Here is a 13,888-nt window from a genome sequence, read left to right as displayed (position 1 = left end):
GTCTGTCTCCACCACTCTGAGAGGGGAGACCTGACAGTTCAGTTAACACACTGGTAAATTTAGTGAAGGGCACTGACACTGGGCTATCTTGTTTCAAGCACACACACACACCTTCACTCACTCACACACACACAAAACGCATTAACAGACACTTAGGAACACAGGCAGACATATGGACGCTGTGGTCATGATGGTTGTTTTCTCGCTTGGGTGAGCAGGCTGTATGTTTGGAAATGCAGCAGTCACTGCACAAACACACTCAGTTTTCTCGCTTGAAAACGCTCACCAACACGTAGCTCAACACGTCATAAATATTCTCTCTGTAAAACAGCACTTTCAAGAGAAAAGCAGCGCCACATGTCTCTAAACCAAAAGTTGCAATGCTTGCTTTGGTATGTATATTAGCTTATTTCACACACACACACATAGAATAGTCCTGTTTGTCCAACACTTGCAACACAAGTGCAGTTACTCACTTGGTACTGTCCGGATCATGGCAGCTTTACTAACAGATATATCTACTACTGACATGTTTTTCTACAACACATGCTCGTGCATCAGTAACACATGATGAGTAAAAATATTGGCAAATGCAATGCACATTCAGTGTTGCCGGTGCCAGTTTAAATCATTTAATTTGATAAACCGATGCAATGTTTTATATCTCTTGCATGAGCACATAACAAGGGTTGGCACAAGGATTTACTCAATTCTCATCAAGATCACATGGTGTAGCTCTTGTGTTCTGAGAACTTAGAAAGATTCTTTAAGAGTCATACTCATAAATGTCATCATTAACAATAAGGGCATCTTAAATCAAGTATTTTTCAGCATTGTTCACCACAACAAAAGAACAGCTGTATTAGAAAATAGGTTTACTTACTTTAGGAAGCGGCTGAGATACTGGCGACTGCAAGAAGACCAGGAGAAGATACCGTTGTGACCCGCTAATGTGGGAGACATGATGTTGCCCTCAGACTTCTTGCAAACATTGCCTTCACCATCATGGACCATGCCAAAACTGGAGGATGAAGAAGCGCACAAAGGATTTTCTTATGTTGGCCAAAAATTATACACATAATACTTAGTAGAAATGTATATTTGAAAAGTTACTAATTGATTGAATGTATTGTGTCATGAATGCTGAAATTCAAGACCAAAACAGGCCATTATAAGCAGTGCGTATGCATATGATAATAAGGCTGTGGACTGTCAAGCGCTTGTGCATTTCTATTTTTGATCAACTTTGACATCCAAACCCTTGCGTGGATCCACATTTCTTACCATTAAACTTGTCTTAGCTCGCTTGCTCTCTCTTATGTTTTATGTTAAGTGACAAGGGTTGCTAACCTAAAAATATAAAAATATAAATAAAATAAAAATATATGGAATATTTCTATTGACACTGTTATTTGATTTTCAACTAATCCTTGAACAGCTTCACTGGCACGTTGTGCACATTTTTCAGAGCTATATATATGAACATACATCAACATTTTTTTTTTCACCCTTCTTAATATCATGTGAGACCATGAAAACTCTTACTTGTGTCCTGATTCATGGGCGATGGTGAATGCTAGACCTAGGCCAGTGTCTTCGTTCACGGTGCAGCTCCGGTACTTGCTGCACATCCCGCTGATAGGAGCAAAGCCTGAAAAAACAGTGTTGTATATTTTCAGATTTTACATCAAGTGTCATTATTCTAACAGTTTTAACACATATCCAATGTGCTTCTTAATTACAATAAATGCGGTCAAGCTGTATGTACTCTTGATAATGAATAAAATTTAACTCCACAATGCTAACAAATGATAAAAAGTAAAAACAAAGATCTCACACTAACGTGAACTGTCTGTGGACTGCATGTGTAAGACACATCAAACACTGCACTGGATAGCAATAAGTGGAAATCCCTCTATTTGATGAAATATTGGACTCTGTGGGAACATTCTCAAGTCCCCCTGCTACCTTTTACTTCAATTTAGAAAATCTTCAGCTGTCCTCACATCTTTCTCATATCTTTCATTCTCTTCTAAACTCCCTTTTACTGGTCAGCTCTCTTTGTGCTTCTCTCTGTCCACTCTCCTTCTGCTTCTCCTCAACAAACACACACATAAGGTACCCCTGGCTGTGAATCAAAAAGGATAATACTCATGGGGCCCTCCCTTAAGGTTTTTTGTCCCAGTGTCTCATGGAGAATTTAGCCTTGTGTTTTGCTTAATTTATTACTTTAAGTCATTCCCTATAGAGTGCAAAAACCCCTGAAGTAATGTTCCCATGTAAATAACTAACGTGAGTAATGATATTTAACATAACTAGGCAGATTGATTGTGAGAACCACCATTCAGTTCATATTCTGTGTCAGGAATGAGGTAGGACATATATAATATATCGGTTTTGAAATATGGGTGAAAACATTAAGGGACAGGGCTGTAAGGGTAAGGCAAATAAACTGTGTTATATAATGACAGGTTGCACTAACAACCACGTTATTTTGCACCTTTGGGAATTAGTCAGCACTAACTCTAATATGATTGCACACACACACACAGACACACACATACCCTCATACACCTTTGAACTAGACCTCATAGCAATGATTAAGGCTAATGCCAGCCTCAAGACTTTGAAGTCAAAACTGTGGTTTGAAGGTAGAGTGTGTTTTTTTTCGTGTGTGTGTGTGTGTGTGTGTGCGTGCTTGCGTCTCCGTGTCTCTGGGACACAAAATGGAAGTTTTTTCTCACAGTGTGGAAGACAACAATATGTTTGAAGGGTCATTATCACAAACAAGCTGTTGTTAGTTTGTTAGGTGTGTTAGTGGGTGTGTTAAAAGCCAGTGAAGCTTGGTGTCTTTACTGTATACAATAGCAAAAGAGTATTTTTTTTGGATGTTCTGGGACTTCAGAGAAAACATCAGAGATAATGCTTTGCATCTGCTCTGAAACTTCACATTTTTCCATGTCACAATATAGTGATGTGGAATTTGTGACACTGGAGCAGGAAACCTGCAGATCTTTTTTAAACATCTGGTTTGCTGGTGTCATCCTCGGTCATCCAGTGTGACAGCAGCACCTTCCCAGACAATGTTAGGGCAGAGTTACTGTGACAAGCTGGTTTCACAGAGTGTACCTTGTTGTCAATAATCATATCGTGACTATTTGCTCAACTCGGGTATTTTGAAACAAAGAATGCAATCGGACTGAAAATCTTAGCCAGGTGTGCACATCTCCTGTCTTCTCAACATGAGCCTCACATGCTTCCATAAAATAAATTATTCAAAAACTTTTGTTCAACAAAAAACTGAAGACTTTTAGAGTCACTGCAACCAGCAGTGACACAGTGATACATTTAAACTTTGAGATTTTTTTCATATAGAATCTGAAAAAGCTCATACAAAGTCTCATGCAACTGCAACCATACGTCAGTCAGTAAATGTGTTCATTCATTTATCGTTATTTCACTGTCACTGCTTTATTTTGGATCTGCTGGGACTCTTTAGGTCTCGGAATTTCAGATACTAATGATCTACTCCTCTCTGAATTTTGAGCCATTTGGCAATAAAAAGGGCAAACAAAGACGTACCAAGAGTATCACAGGGTTCATTCTTCCAAGAGCAGATGTCGAGTCCTGTGAGAAGGATGGCGTGGTCATGGTGTCGGCCTTCTCTGCCTCCAAGGGTTGACTGCCAGTGGCAGAAGCTGTTCAGTGTGTGATCAGCATGGTGGTTGATCACTAAGCCATCCTGTGACGTAAAACAGATAAAAAGTGGCAGAACTGAAAACAACATTTTCTTAATGGAAGGGAGGCGTTGCTACCACATTTATTGCAAATTTAGGAATCCTTGCGTGATCTTTAAAATCAGTTTGAAGATTTTTGTGTAAGCATTTCATGAAGTGACTGGATCTATTTGCTTTTGCATATTTCAAGAGATTCAAGTAAAAACAGAAGGCATTGAGGCCATCCTCATGAAAAAAAGCCCACTCTGCTTTGTTGGGACGTTTAGAGGTGTATAGGTGATATGGGGTGATCTCATGGGGAATTTAAAGTCACCATGGTGATTTAAAAGTTCAAGTAATAAAAGTGTTGCTTAGAATGAGACATGGTTGGTAAAACAGGTGTTAAGGATGTTTAAAATCTATCAACATCACACGTGGATTGAAAACAACAGCTACTGCCCTAGATGTCTGTTTCTGACAGTTCCCCAAGTGTTTCTTTGGCTCACGCTGTTTTCTCAACTCTTCCACTCAACAAGAATCCCCCCCTAATTTTGACAAGTATCTAAGGAAACGTAATCATTATGCTTAACCACTGTCAAATCCTTCAGTAGTTAGCTGAACGACCTAAGATCATGATGCACGGGTGTAAAAACAATAAAAGAAATGATCTATCTTGTGCTTCTGTGTCAGGAGCTCCATAAAGGACATACAATGGTAATGTATGAGTTTTGTCTGATGCTCACCTGCTCTTCATCCAAAAGGACGAGCCCCACGATAACTATGTTGATATTCCCTCCTATTGTGCCATCTTTGAACAGACTGGAGACCTACAGTGGACAGTACACAAGCAAGCATTATTACATTTTACCAATACTGATGTTTACTTAAACACTTTCATTTATCTACAGAGGGCACACATGCATTATAACATACATACAGCTTCTTATCAATATAAACAAGAGCAATTTTCCCAACATAGACTCTGTTATCTTGTCTAAATAATTTAATGTGCAGTGTGAATTATTCTTGTGCATGTCACTCTCACGACTCTGCTTTGCAACTGCTTTGGTTCATAAAGTGAAATCTGTCCTCAAACATGGAGGAGTAGAGAAGAAAGACTTGCTTCCACAGTTCTCTTAAAGAGTAACACATCTTAAAACTACTTTCAATTCACATGGTGCTTTCAGTGTCAAAAAGCTAGTAGGCTACTTTCATTTCTGCGTCAGCAACAAATTACTTAAACTGTCTTAAGTAATCACAGTCTGACAGTAATACTGTAACCTATAAATAAGAGAGGTCTGTCTCATATATGTGTAATGACCCAACTTTAAATCTAAAGAAGTAGAAAACACACTGACACAAAGCCCCTTTGATGGTATCAGAGGTCTAATAACCACAACTGCTGTTTCCAATTCAACTTCTAGTTTAGACGTCTGACAAGTCACAACATTTCAGGCTGTGAAAGTAGACCCGTGATCTTTTGTTCATGTGTGCTATTTGTCTCTCTCTCAGGCCATGTGAAAAGATCAGGTGCCACTCTCAAAACCCTGTATGTCCTTGCTCATACTCATTCATTCCTTATGTTCCTCCAGTTTGGTCTTCTTATGCACTGAATCATGAAATGACACGCGGCTGTGGTTTGTTAACAAACTCCAGAAAGTTTTGCGTTCAAAAGAAACAGTCAACGCATATATCTTGAACCAAGATGTCGTGAAGCCACACAGTTTGACAGAGTGTCGGATTTTCACATCCTTATCTGATCAACAGAGGTCCAATGAATCACCGTGTTTTCAGTGCTACATAAAGGAAACAATCAGTTTCCACGGAGCTTCGCTGTTTCAAGGGAAATAATGCACAGCATGCTTTAATAAATCTGATAATCACAAAAAGCTCTTGATGTTTTTTGTTTTTCTTTTACTTTGCAGCAGGAGAAAACATAAACCTGTACAAAACCCGCATCTCTCGTTTAATTGCATTTTGAAAAAATAATCACTGTAACCATTTCAACACTTTTGAGAGCTGGCAAGTGAGGAAGAGGATTGGATCTTTTTTGTGAAATCCTATAGTGTATGTAGGTGACTCTTCTGCGATGGAGTGTGACTGCTTCAACCGGGTTTCTACAGGAGGGGAGACTATTTTCAAAATAGACGGATTATCTTTGGATTTGTCAGTCAGTCATTAAGTAGCAAAACAACCGTAACGGAATTCGTCTGCAGATCAGCTGAGAAGAGCAGGGGCACGCTGTCAGTGTGGCACCGATGATCTCCCTCACCTATCAGTTTCATGTTTTTAGATGTGCTCTTTTTGATAATTTAGTCTAGAGGACGTGGGTATCAAGTTACTAAACCCAAAGCTGCGGGACACCTCAAATGCATCACTTGGCTGACTGATGTTACATATGTGTGTAATCGCAAAAGATGGAGGAAATCTCGACCAGATATTTCCAACTAGGAATAACAAGCAAATGGCAGCTCGCAACCTGAATTTTTAACCTAATATTCAACTGAAAGTAGTACAAGGACAACTTATCAAATGCTGAGACTTTGGAACTTTTGGAATTTAATATCACTGACATGTTTCTAAAACCATGGATTAGCGACATGTTTTCCCATCCTTGCTTGATATAGAATTTCAGCAGCTCAACAGGTCAGGCTCCTTTGTTTTGTCTCACAATTTATTTTTAGTGGGTAGCAGGTCTTTGATGTCAGACAATGAATGTGTAACACTTAGTGTGTGAGACACAGGAGCCATAATAGTGTCATCATAGTAGGAGTTGTAGATGAATGATGGATGGATATCTGAACTTGGCCATGTGCAGTTATGGACACCTTGAAGGGTATCATCCTCACTGTCGCCGTGGTCGCAGCATGGTCATAGCAAGACTCAGTGCTGATCGTATATCACAGGCAGTACATATAATATGATAGTATCTCCAAATATAAAACAAGCTACCTTTCCAGTCCAAACTAAATTAAAACTGTCTAGAATAAATGACAGACCATGGATTGTCAGCCGCAGTCTGAGGTCGCAAACTGAACAGCATGTGGGATGTCAGGTGACCATAAATTTTAAGATAAGAGGGGCAGTGTGGCATTTGTTGTTTGCTCCTGTTTTTCTCCTTTTATTTCTAATGTTTTAGTTTCCTGCACCCACCAGATACCAGTCTTTGAGATTTAACATGTGCATAAAGTTTGCATTTACAGCCTACACACATATTAGCAGAGGTTAACATGTTAAAAATAATTTATAAAATAAAAATATATCATAATATACTGATACTGACATATTGACACACAAACCTATCTCTCATACCATGTTAAGTACAGTAAGTACATATGTGGTGATGTTTTTGTGACCGTGGTTGTCCATCATCTTTCTATCCACCACCACCAGCGTCTCCACATTGAGCTTCTGACTGGCCCGATTCTTCATCAGCACGGCCCGTTTGTTCCTGGGGATAAACTTGTACTCGTCGGGGAGGATGAAAACATCCTCCTTTGGAGGTTTGGGCATATCTGTAAACACAAATCAAAGCAGAAAAGAGCAGTTAATAGGAATAAATTAATTACACCAATCTTTTGCAAGGCAAATTATGTGTTAAACATCCTGACTGAAGCTTTATGTGTAACACTTTGGCTTCAAATCATGCTTCTGTACAGAGGTTTGCAACGTTACCGATAAAAGATAAACACCAGTGGTTTGTATAATTGACAACCTTTCCTTCCCACAGCTGAGTATGTCTGAGTATGTCTATGTGACCTGACTTATAGCTACGAGACAAATGTCTACCTTTGCATGTGTGGTTTTCTGGCAAGTAGCCGACAACCATTCTGAATGATTAACTAGGCTCTTACTTTTGCGACCTGATATAATAATAAATTGCCCACTGAGCTTTCTTCTTTTTTCTTCTTTGTTGTTGACTCTGGCAGCCTCAGTCTTATGCTAGCATTAAGTAATGTCTGAAGTGACAGTTTGTACTCTGCTTTTGCTGCATCTCCAGGAAGTCACAATATAGGGGACAAACATGCACATAAAAGATTTCCATGGTGAAAGGAAAACCATTTGACTTTGTAGATTAAATAAATGTGAAACAATCATGATCAATGGGAAGAGAAGTTAAATAAATTCATGCGTCAACCTCTCCTAGAAATAGTGCCCCAAAGGATGTCAGTGTGCATAGATCATAGATAAGATTTTTTTATTTCTTTTTTGCAGCCTTATGAGACCTTTTTTGTTCGGTGAACATGTGACTCGGAGACACACAGATTTTAAGATCTAGATCCTTAAAGCGGTATCTTCTTCTTACATTCATGTCTGTACATTGACAAAAGCTCAACAGTACACAATCCGATGTGGTTGACATTATTACCCCAAATCTTCACCCGCATGTTTCAAGATTATCAAAACGTTCACCTTTCACTGCCTGACTGAGATAAACTACAAAGTAAAGGAAGTTTGCTTATATAAGCAGAAGCAGGTGAGCGACCGTAGTGCCTGTTGGACTAAAACGCTGCACAGGTGTTCGGTGATGTCATGTCATGGAAATGTAAACAGCAGTGTGTTTTCACAAGGGCCAGACAGCTGGGGTTCTGCGGGGTAATAGTGGTACCAGTCCTATCCCAGCCTGCTCCCTCTCGAATGACCCCTGAGTCACAAGCAATGTTAAACGATCTCGTGGTAATTTTTTGAAAGTGCAAAGTGAGTATAAATAATTCCCTCTTAACCTTTCACGGGGTCATGTCACGAATGAAGTCAACCAAAGCTGTCAATGTAAACTCAGATGATATTCTTCATTTGTCATCGAGAGAAAAATAAGGAAAGCTTTCGTTGAACGCTTCATTCTCAGAGAAACGTCTATTAAGAAAGTAACACAGGCACTCGGATGTTACTGTGTGTAAGAGTATAAACACTCGTTACTTTAAAAATGAAAAAAGGTGCCAGAGGAATTTACTGGTCACCTTTTGAGCAGTCAATGGAATACTTACTGTGCTGTTTTTACCTTTAACACAAAAGGTGCTAATGATGTGTGAACATCCGCAAGTCAACACAGTCTGCAACCTTTATTGCGGTGTTACGTGGTAATCAAAACTGCACAAGCACAGAGAGTGTTTGTTTTTATTTGTTTGCTGCACCCATGTGATGTATTAATATTCTTACAGGGCAATAAGATAAATTTGGGAACATACTTTATCTGTGGTGTGTTTCGATGTTCCCTTTGCACCAAGCAACCTAAACCCTGTGAGGTTGACTGCTAACAGAGTTAACCAGAAATGTCAACAAATATATTCAGTGTCATATCATATGCTTTTTCCTTTTGTGGGAGAAACTATAAGTCATGTCATAATTCTTCAAAGCGTCCCTTAGGTTTGATTTAAGGTCAAACGAATATCATAGCTATATCTGGAAATTGGAAGATATCTGAAAATATTATGGCAATGTGAGAAGTATGTATAAGTGGGAACATCCTTATCTGAGTGTCCTCATTTGGAGAGATTGGAAAGGGTAGAAATTACTACTTAACATTTTTTAGAATAAAACATGCTCATAATTTAATTAAGTCTGGGAAATCGATGAGACTAAGTTTAACTCTGTAATAAGAATGACCTATATCGTCAGTGCAGAAAAAGGCTCATGCAGTGTTTTTCTCCCATTTACTAGACTTCTCTGCTTGCCCACTGTTTCATTGTTTACTCATTATAGAAAAAATAAAGGAATAAGTCATAGAAATGTTTGATACATACAAACATGGAGAGGAATTTGAGTGTGCGGGTCGGTATTAGAATGAGAAATTGCCCTTACATACATTTCTTCCTTCTCCCACAGAAGTGCTGCCTCTGCTTCTCCCCATGTCTGTAATCACTGTGATGGTGGTCGCTTCGGTCGCGCTTCAATCGGTCATTATGACTTGTGCTGTTACTGTTGTCATGGTGATAACCATGGATGTCACTTTGTTCTTTTTGAAGGAGCCTATGTTGATCTTCATTAACTACGTTGTAGATGGAGTCTGTCTTTGAAGGGAAGTGTGACTTCTGATGAGAGGAATCGGTGGATCTCTTCAGAAGGACGCGAGACTCAGGATGCCTCTCCTTTGTCCAAGAGTCCCTGTTAGTTTTGTAGAGGATGTGAGGGTGGTGACTGTCGGGTGCTGTGAAGTTCTCCCCCTCTGCAAGGTTGCGGGACACTGGTCTGAGGAAGTAGTCTGCATCCTGTGTTCGAATCAAACCTGACTAGAGGCAAAACAAAAAGTCCAATTAGCTTCCACTGTTCTCACTATTAATTAGGTTTAATCATCATGCACTAATACACTGTTGCACTCATGTTAAGGTGTCCCCTCCTGTAAAAGAAACCAATCACCTGGACATTAGCGGGACTTGCAAGTAAAAATGTTGGACTAAATGTTTTCATCGATTTTTTTTTTGCAACAGTTGTGTACTAATTCATTTTTAAGTTTAGCCTAAGGGACTCAAGTCACATAAAAGCTATGAAACCATTATTTGCTTCAGATGTTTGTTGAGCTTCCCAACCTGTCAGCTATTAGTCAAAATCTGACCCTTGGCCACTGCAAACCTGACCCCCCCAAAACCTCTGTGCAGCTTAATTATTAGCCATGTTTCTTCACCCTCAACATCTGTTTTGCTGTTCAGGGTCAGCCGTTATCACCTCAATCTAAATAAGACTAGGTCAGACAGAAGGGTTTTCAAACACAGCGCCCAGCGGGATCTCTCTGGTAAACACAATTGTCACTATATGCGTAAGATATATAGAAAATAAAGACAATATTTGAAAAAAATTAGATACCTTCTTGGAGTGTCTCACACTCTTTGAAACTGCTTTCATTTCAGCCATATGACACTAAGTGCCACACTTAAAGTGCCAGTAATAACAGGTTTAATTTTAAGGGATAGGTCTTGGGAAAGCACATTTCACACCTCTAGATGTGGAACTAATGTATTTCATTTGACCTCACTCTCCTCTTTTATTTTAGAAGTATCTCAAAGAGAAAAATAGCTTTTCAGCTTTTATATCCCATTTTCAATCAAATCATGTCAACACAGCAGATTCGGAGACATGGAAATATTTTTCCTTGCTCTTTGCCGCTCCCTTTGTCTCTCCCAGTCACTCTGAATGCGCACCACATCTGTGTTGACAGTCAGCTGGCAGGGAAAGTTTGGACTTTCACCGCAATTGGCAATTGCTTTTATTTCCCAAAAAATATGTTTAATTAACTGCAGTCCTCTCTCTCTCTCTCTCTCTCTCTCTCTCTCTCTCTCTCTCTTTTCCGACTGTGAGTGGAGTGTGAGGTCTTTAGTCATCACAGGCAGACAAAGACTGAAACAGACAGTGTCAGTGGTTACTGCATGGCTGTGTGTGCAAACTGTATGCGTGTGTTTGACAGTCTTAACACCACACAAAGTTGAAGTTTATGTGTCAGAAAAAAGAGGCAAAAGCCTGGAAGAAAATTAATTGTAAACATGCTACTAAAAGTTTGAAGGTGTGAATATGAGTAATCTTACGTGTATCTGTGAATGGATTTATGGTGGAGAGTCAGTGGATGCAATAAGTTAAGCCTTCCAAAGCAAACCTTAAGAGGTGATGATGTTGGAAGAATGGTTCTCAGCACAAATTAATTTCATCATCAGTTACAAACTTGGGCCTTGACCTCACTAGCATATTAGATCACAAGTGGAAAAAGTGAAAATTCTGTGAGTTCATTAAGTATTAAATATTAAATTACATCCTCCAGGTAGAGATGAAGATAAGCCATTACAGATGTGTCAGCTCTGACCTCAGTGGCCATGCAATTTACAGCCATTGTGACAAAGGTAGTCTCATGCATTGATGTTCTGTCTATCCACTAATGGTTCTAGAGCAGCTAACCCGGGTTATTCTTTGAAATGTTGTAAAAAGATGTAGGTTTAAAAACCACGCACATATATAAATGACTCTGGAAGTCTCCCAATGTGTTACACTGGAAGAAGAGTTAGTCAAATCCAACATTCAAGTTTCATGCCTTTAGCACAGGCCCGTGGAGAGCAGTTGTTGTTTACAGGTGTTACCCTGTCGGATAATGATCATTCCCACCATACAGTAACTGGTGCTTCAGACAAAAGATAACCACAGTGACACAGAAACATATTGGAGACATATTTACAGCCGGAAACACACTTGTACTCAGCACTTACTGAGATGATAACAATCTTTTTTGGGGGCCTTTAAAGAATGCAAACGCACACACACACACACATCAATGAATGAATGCACGCTTCACAATAAAGTCCTCAAAACAAAACCCATAAAATGCTGTGGCTGTAGTTTTCCTCATCCTCCAACACAATGAGACAGCACTAACTACCGATGACAAACTCCATTTAAGTTTTTTGGATAAAAAAAAAAGAAAAAGAGGGCGGATTCAGCTATTGAGGAAAATAGAGAAGGGAAGATATTAAAGGGAGGATTAGTAATGCATTACCACTTTCAGCTGGCACTCGCCTGCCAACGATCAATAAACACCCCGGCCCGGGTCGTTACTTACAATCACATGTGACAACCGGTGCATGATTCCACATGGCACCCGCCCCGCCGCTGTGTAATCACAGGCAATTGTCAACATTTGGTTCCAAGTCACGGTGAGGCCTCTGACCTGAACCGTGCTGCTGTCAGCTTTGAAAGCTTCACATTCTAAGTATTTATTCTGTCTGGGAGGGTGGTTGGGGTTGGGGGCGGGGGGGGAGGCTTAGTACCTTTGGAGAAAGGGAATTAAAAAGAAAACGTTACTTCTAATTTTGTGTTTGTCTTGAGAAGTTTTGTTTGGTCAGCTCGCGGTAAAATGAGATGAGACAGACAAAGGGGTGGGAATCGATAATAGCGGAATACAACCAATAAATGCAGCCTGTGGACTGAACTGTTTAGTTAGTGTCATCAAAGTGACTGTGATGTTCTAATAATATATTTATTTGTAGTATGAAGTACACAGGGGAATCTGCCTAAGAAGACGACAGAACTGGACTAATTATTGCAGGAGATGCATGACGATAGTTGCATTTAAAAACTGCAACACTTGTCAAAGTCTACTTCATTATTCCACATGGGGCATGTCAACAAGCATGAACATCATTATGATTACAACTTGAAGTGACAGGGTTCACTCTCTGACCGCTGCTTACAGCCTTTCCCTTTCAGCACCACATGCGAGCGTTAAATTCCACAATCTGTTGATTGACACTGGTCTATCTTTACAGGACTGGTTGCACATTTAGTCCCAGACATGGGTGTGTAGCTCCTCAGGGACTTTGATGAGGTTCCAGTTCTAAGGTGCACTCACCAAAAAGCGATTTACGAAGATGACAACATGATATCATTTTCAACCACATGTTCCCAATATTTTTCCAGGCTGTGCACAGTGAATTCTGAGTACACTGCCTGTTTCTATACCATTTTAAATTCACTTCTTTTTCGTAAGATCTTCTCATGAAATGTAATTTCCCAAACACTTTTTGCACCCATATCATAAATTCCCTGTGAGAGTCATGTTCAGGTTCACAACAATCTGTATCTTTTTGTGTCAGACTTATCTGGGTCTTTTAACTCTTGCCTTTCCTGGTCAAAATATTATTCTTACATTCTTTTGGCCTTTGTTTTTTTAAATGATTAAAAGGTGCAATTGTAAGGTTTTAATCTGATCTGAAAACTATGTTGCAGTCACATTTGACCGAAGATCAGTCTCCAAACAGTATCCAAACTTTTCATGTTCTTTTATAAAAGTTTGATTTAATCAGCTGTTTTGTGTCAATGAGCAAGCAATGGGTCTGTTTCTTGTACGACATCCACCCATGTAAGGGTTGACTTTATGCTGTGTCCTTCATTTAGTCTGAGCTGTCACAGATTGATGATTCCTGAGCCAAGTTTGGTGCACTTGTTTGTGCATCTGTTTCTCAGGTTTCCTAGATTGTACAAGTAGAGACTCTACTGGGTTTTTTTTTGTTTGAGCATCAACCTATTTTGTGGCAGTATATATGGTTCTATAACGCTTTATAGCTGCCACAAGTGTTTTTCCTCTGATTGCTAGTTGGTCACTGTTCTGTCTGTAACCCATTCCATCGCTGAGATTCTGATTAGTTTTCTGGTGATTAGGCAGAAGCAGCCTGCAAGTCCAAAGCTGTAGATTACAGGTG

The 13,888-nt window shown here is 39.5% G+C and overlaps 1 protein-coding gene across 1 annotated transcript in view; it reads right to left on the bottom strand.

Moving 5' to 3' along the window:
* The window catches only part of LOC140316714 (A disintegrin and metalloproteinase with thrombospondin motifs 16), a 52,736-nt gene that overhangs the window by 28,395 nt on the left and 10,453 nt on the right, over window positions 1-13,888 (bottom strand). Inside the window, exons 4-9 of the mRNA XM_072394651.1 lie at window positions 9,520-9,943; window positions 7,029-7,231; window positions 4,460-4,543; window positions 3,583-3,742; window positions 1,546-1,651; window positions 884-1,021 (exon numbers count right to left, since the gene is read on the bottom strand). Of these exons, the coding sequence (XP_072250752.1) occupies window positions 884-1,021; window positions 1,546-1,651; window positions 3,583-3,742; window positions 4,460-4,543; window positions 7,029-7,231; window positions 9,520-9,943 (1,115 nt within the window). The remainder of the gene's footprint in view (window positions 1-883; window positions 1,022-1,545; window positions 1,652-3,582; window positions 3,743-4,459; window positions 4,544-7,028; window positions 7,232-9,519; window positions 9,944-13,888) is intronic.

The sequence above is a fragment of the Leuresthes tenuis genome, unplaced genomic scaffold, assembly GCF_036924035.1.
Source record: "Leuresthes tenuis unplaced genomic scaffold, fLeuTen1.0.hap1 SCAF_10, whole genome shotgun sequence".
Classification (NCBI taxonomy): Eukaryota; Metazoa; Chordata; class Actinopteri; order Atheriniformes; family Atherinopsidae; genus Leuresthes; species Leuresthes tenuis.
This window is presented reverse-complemented; position numbering and strand designations above follow the sequence as displayed.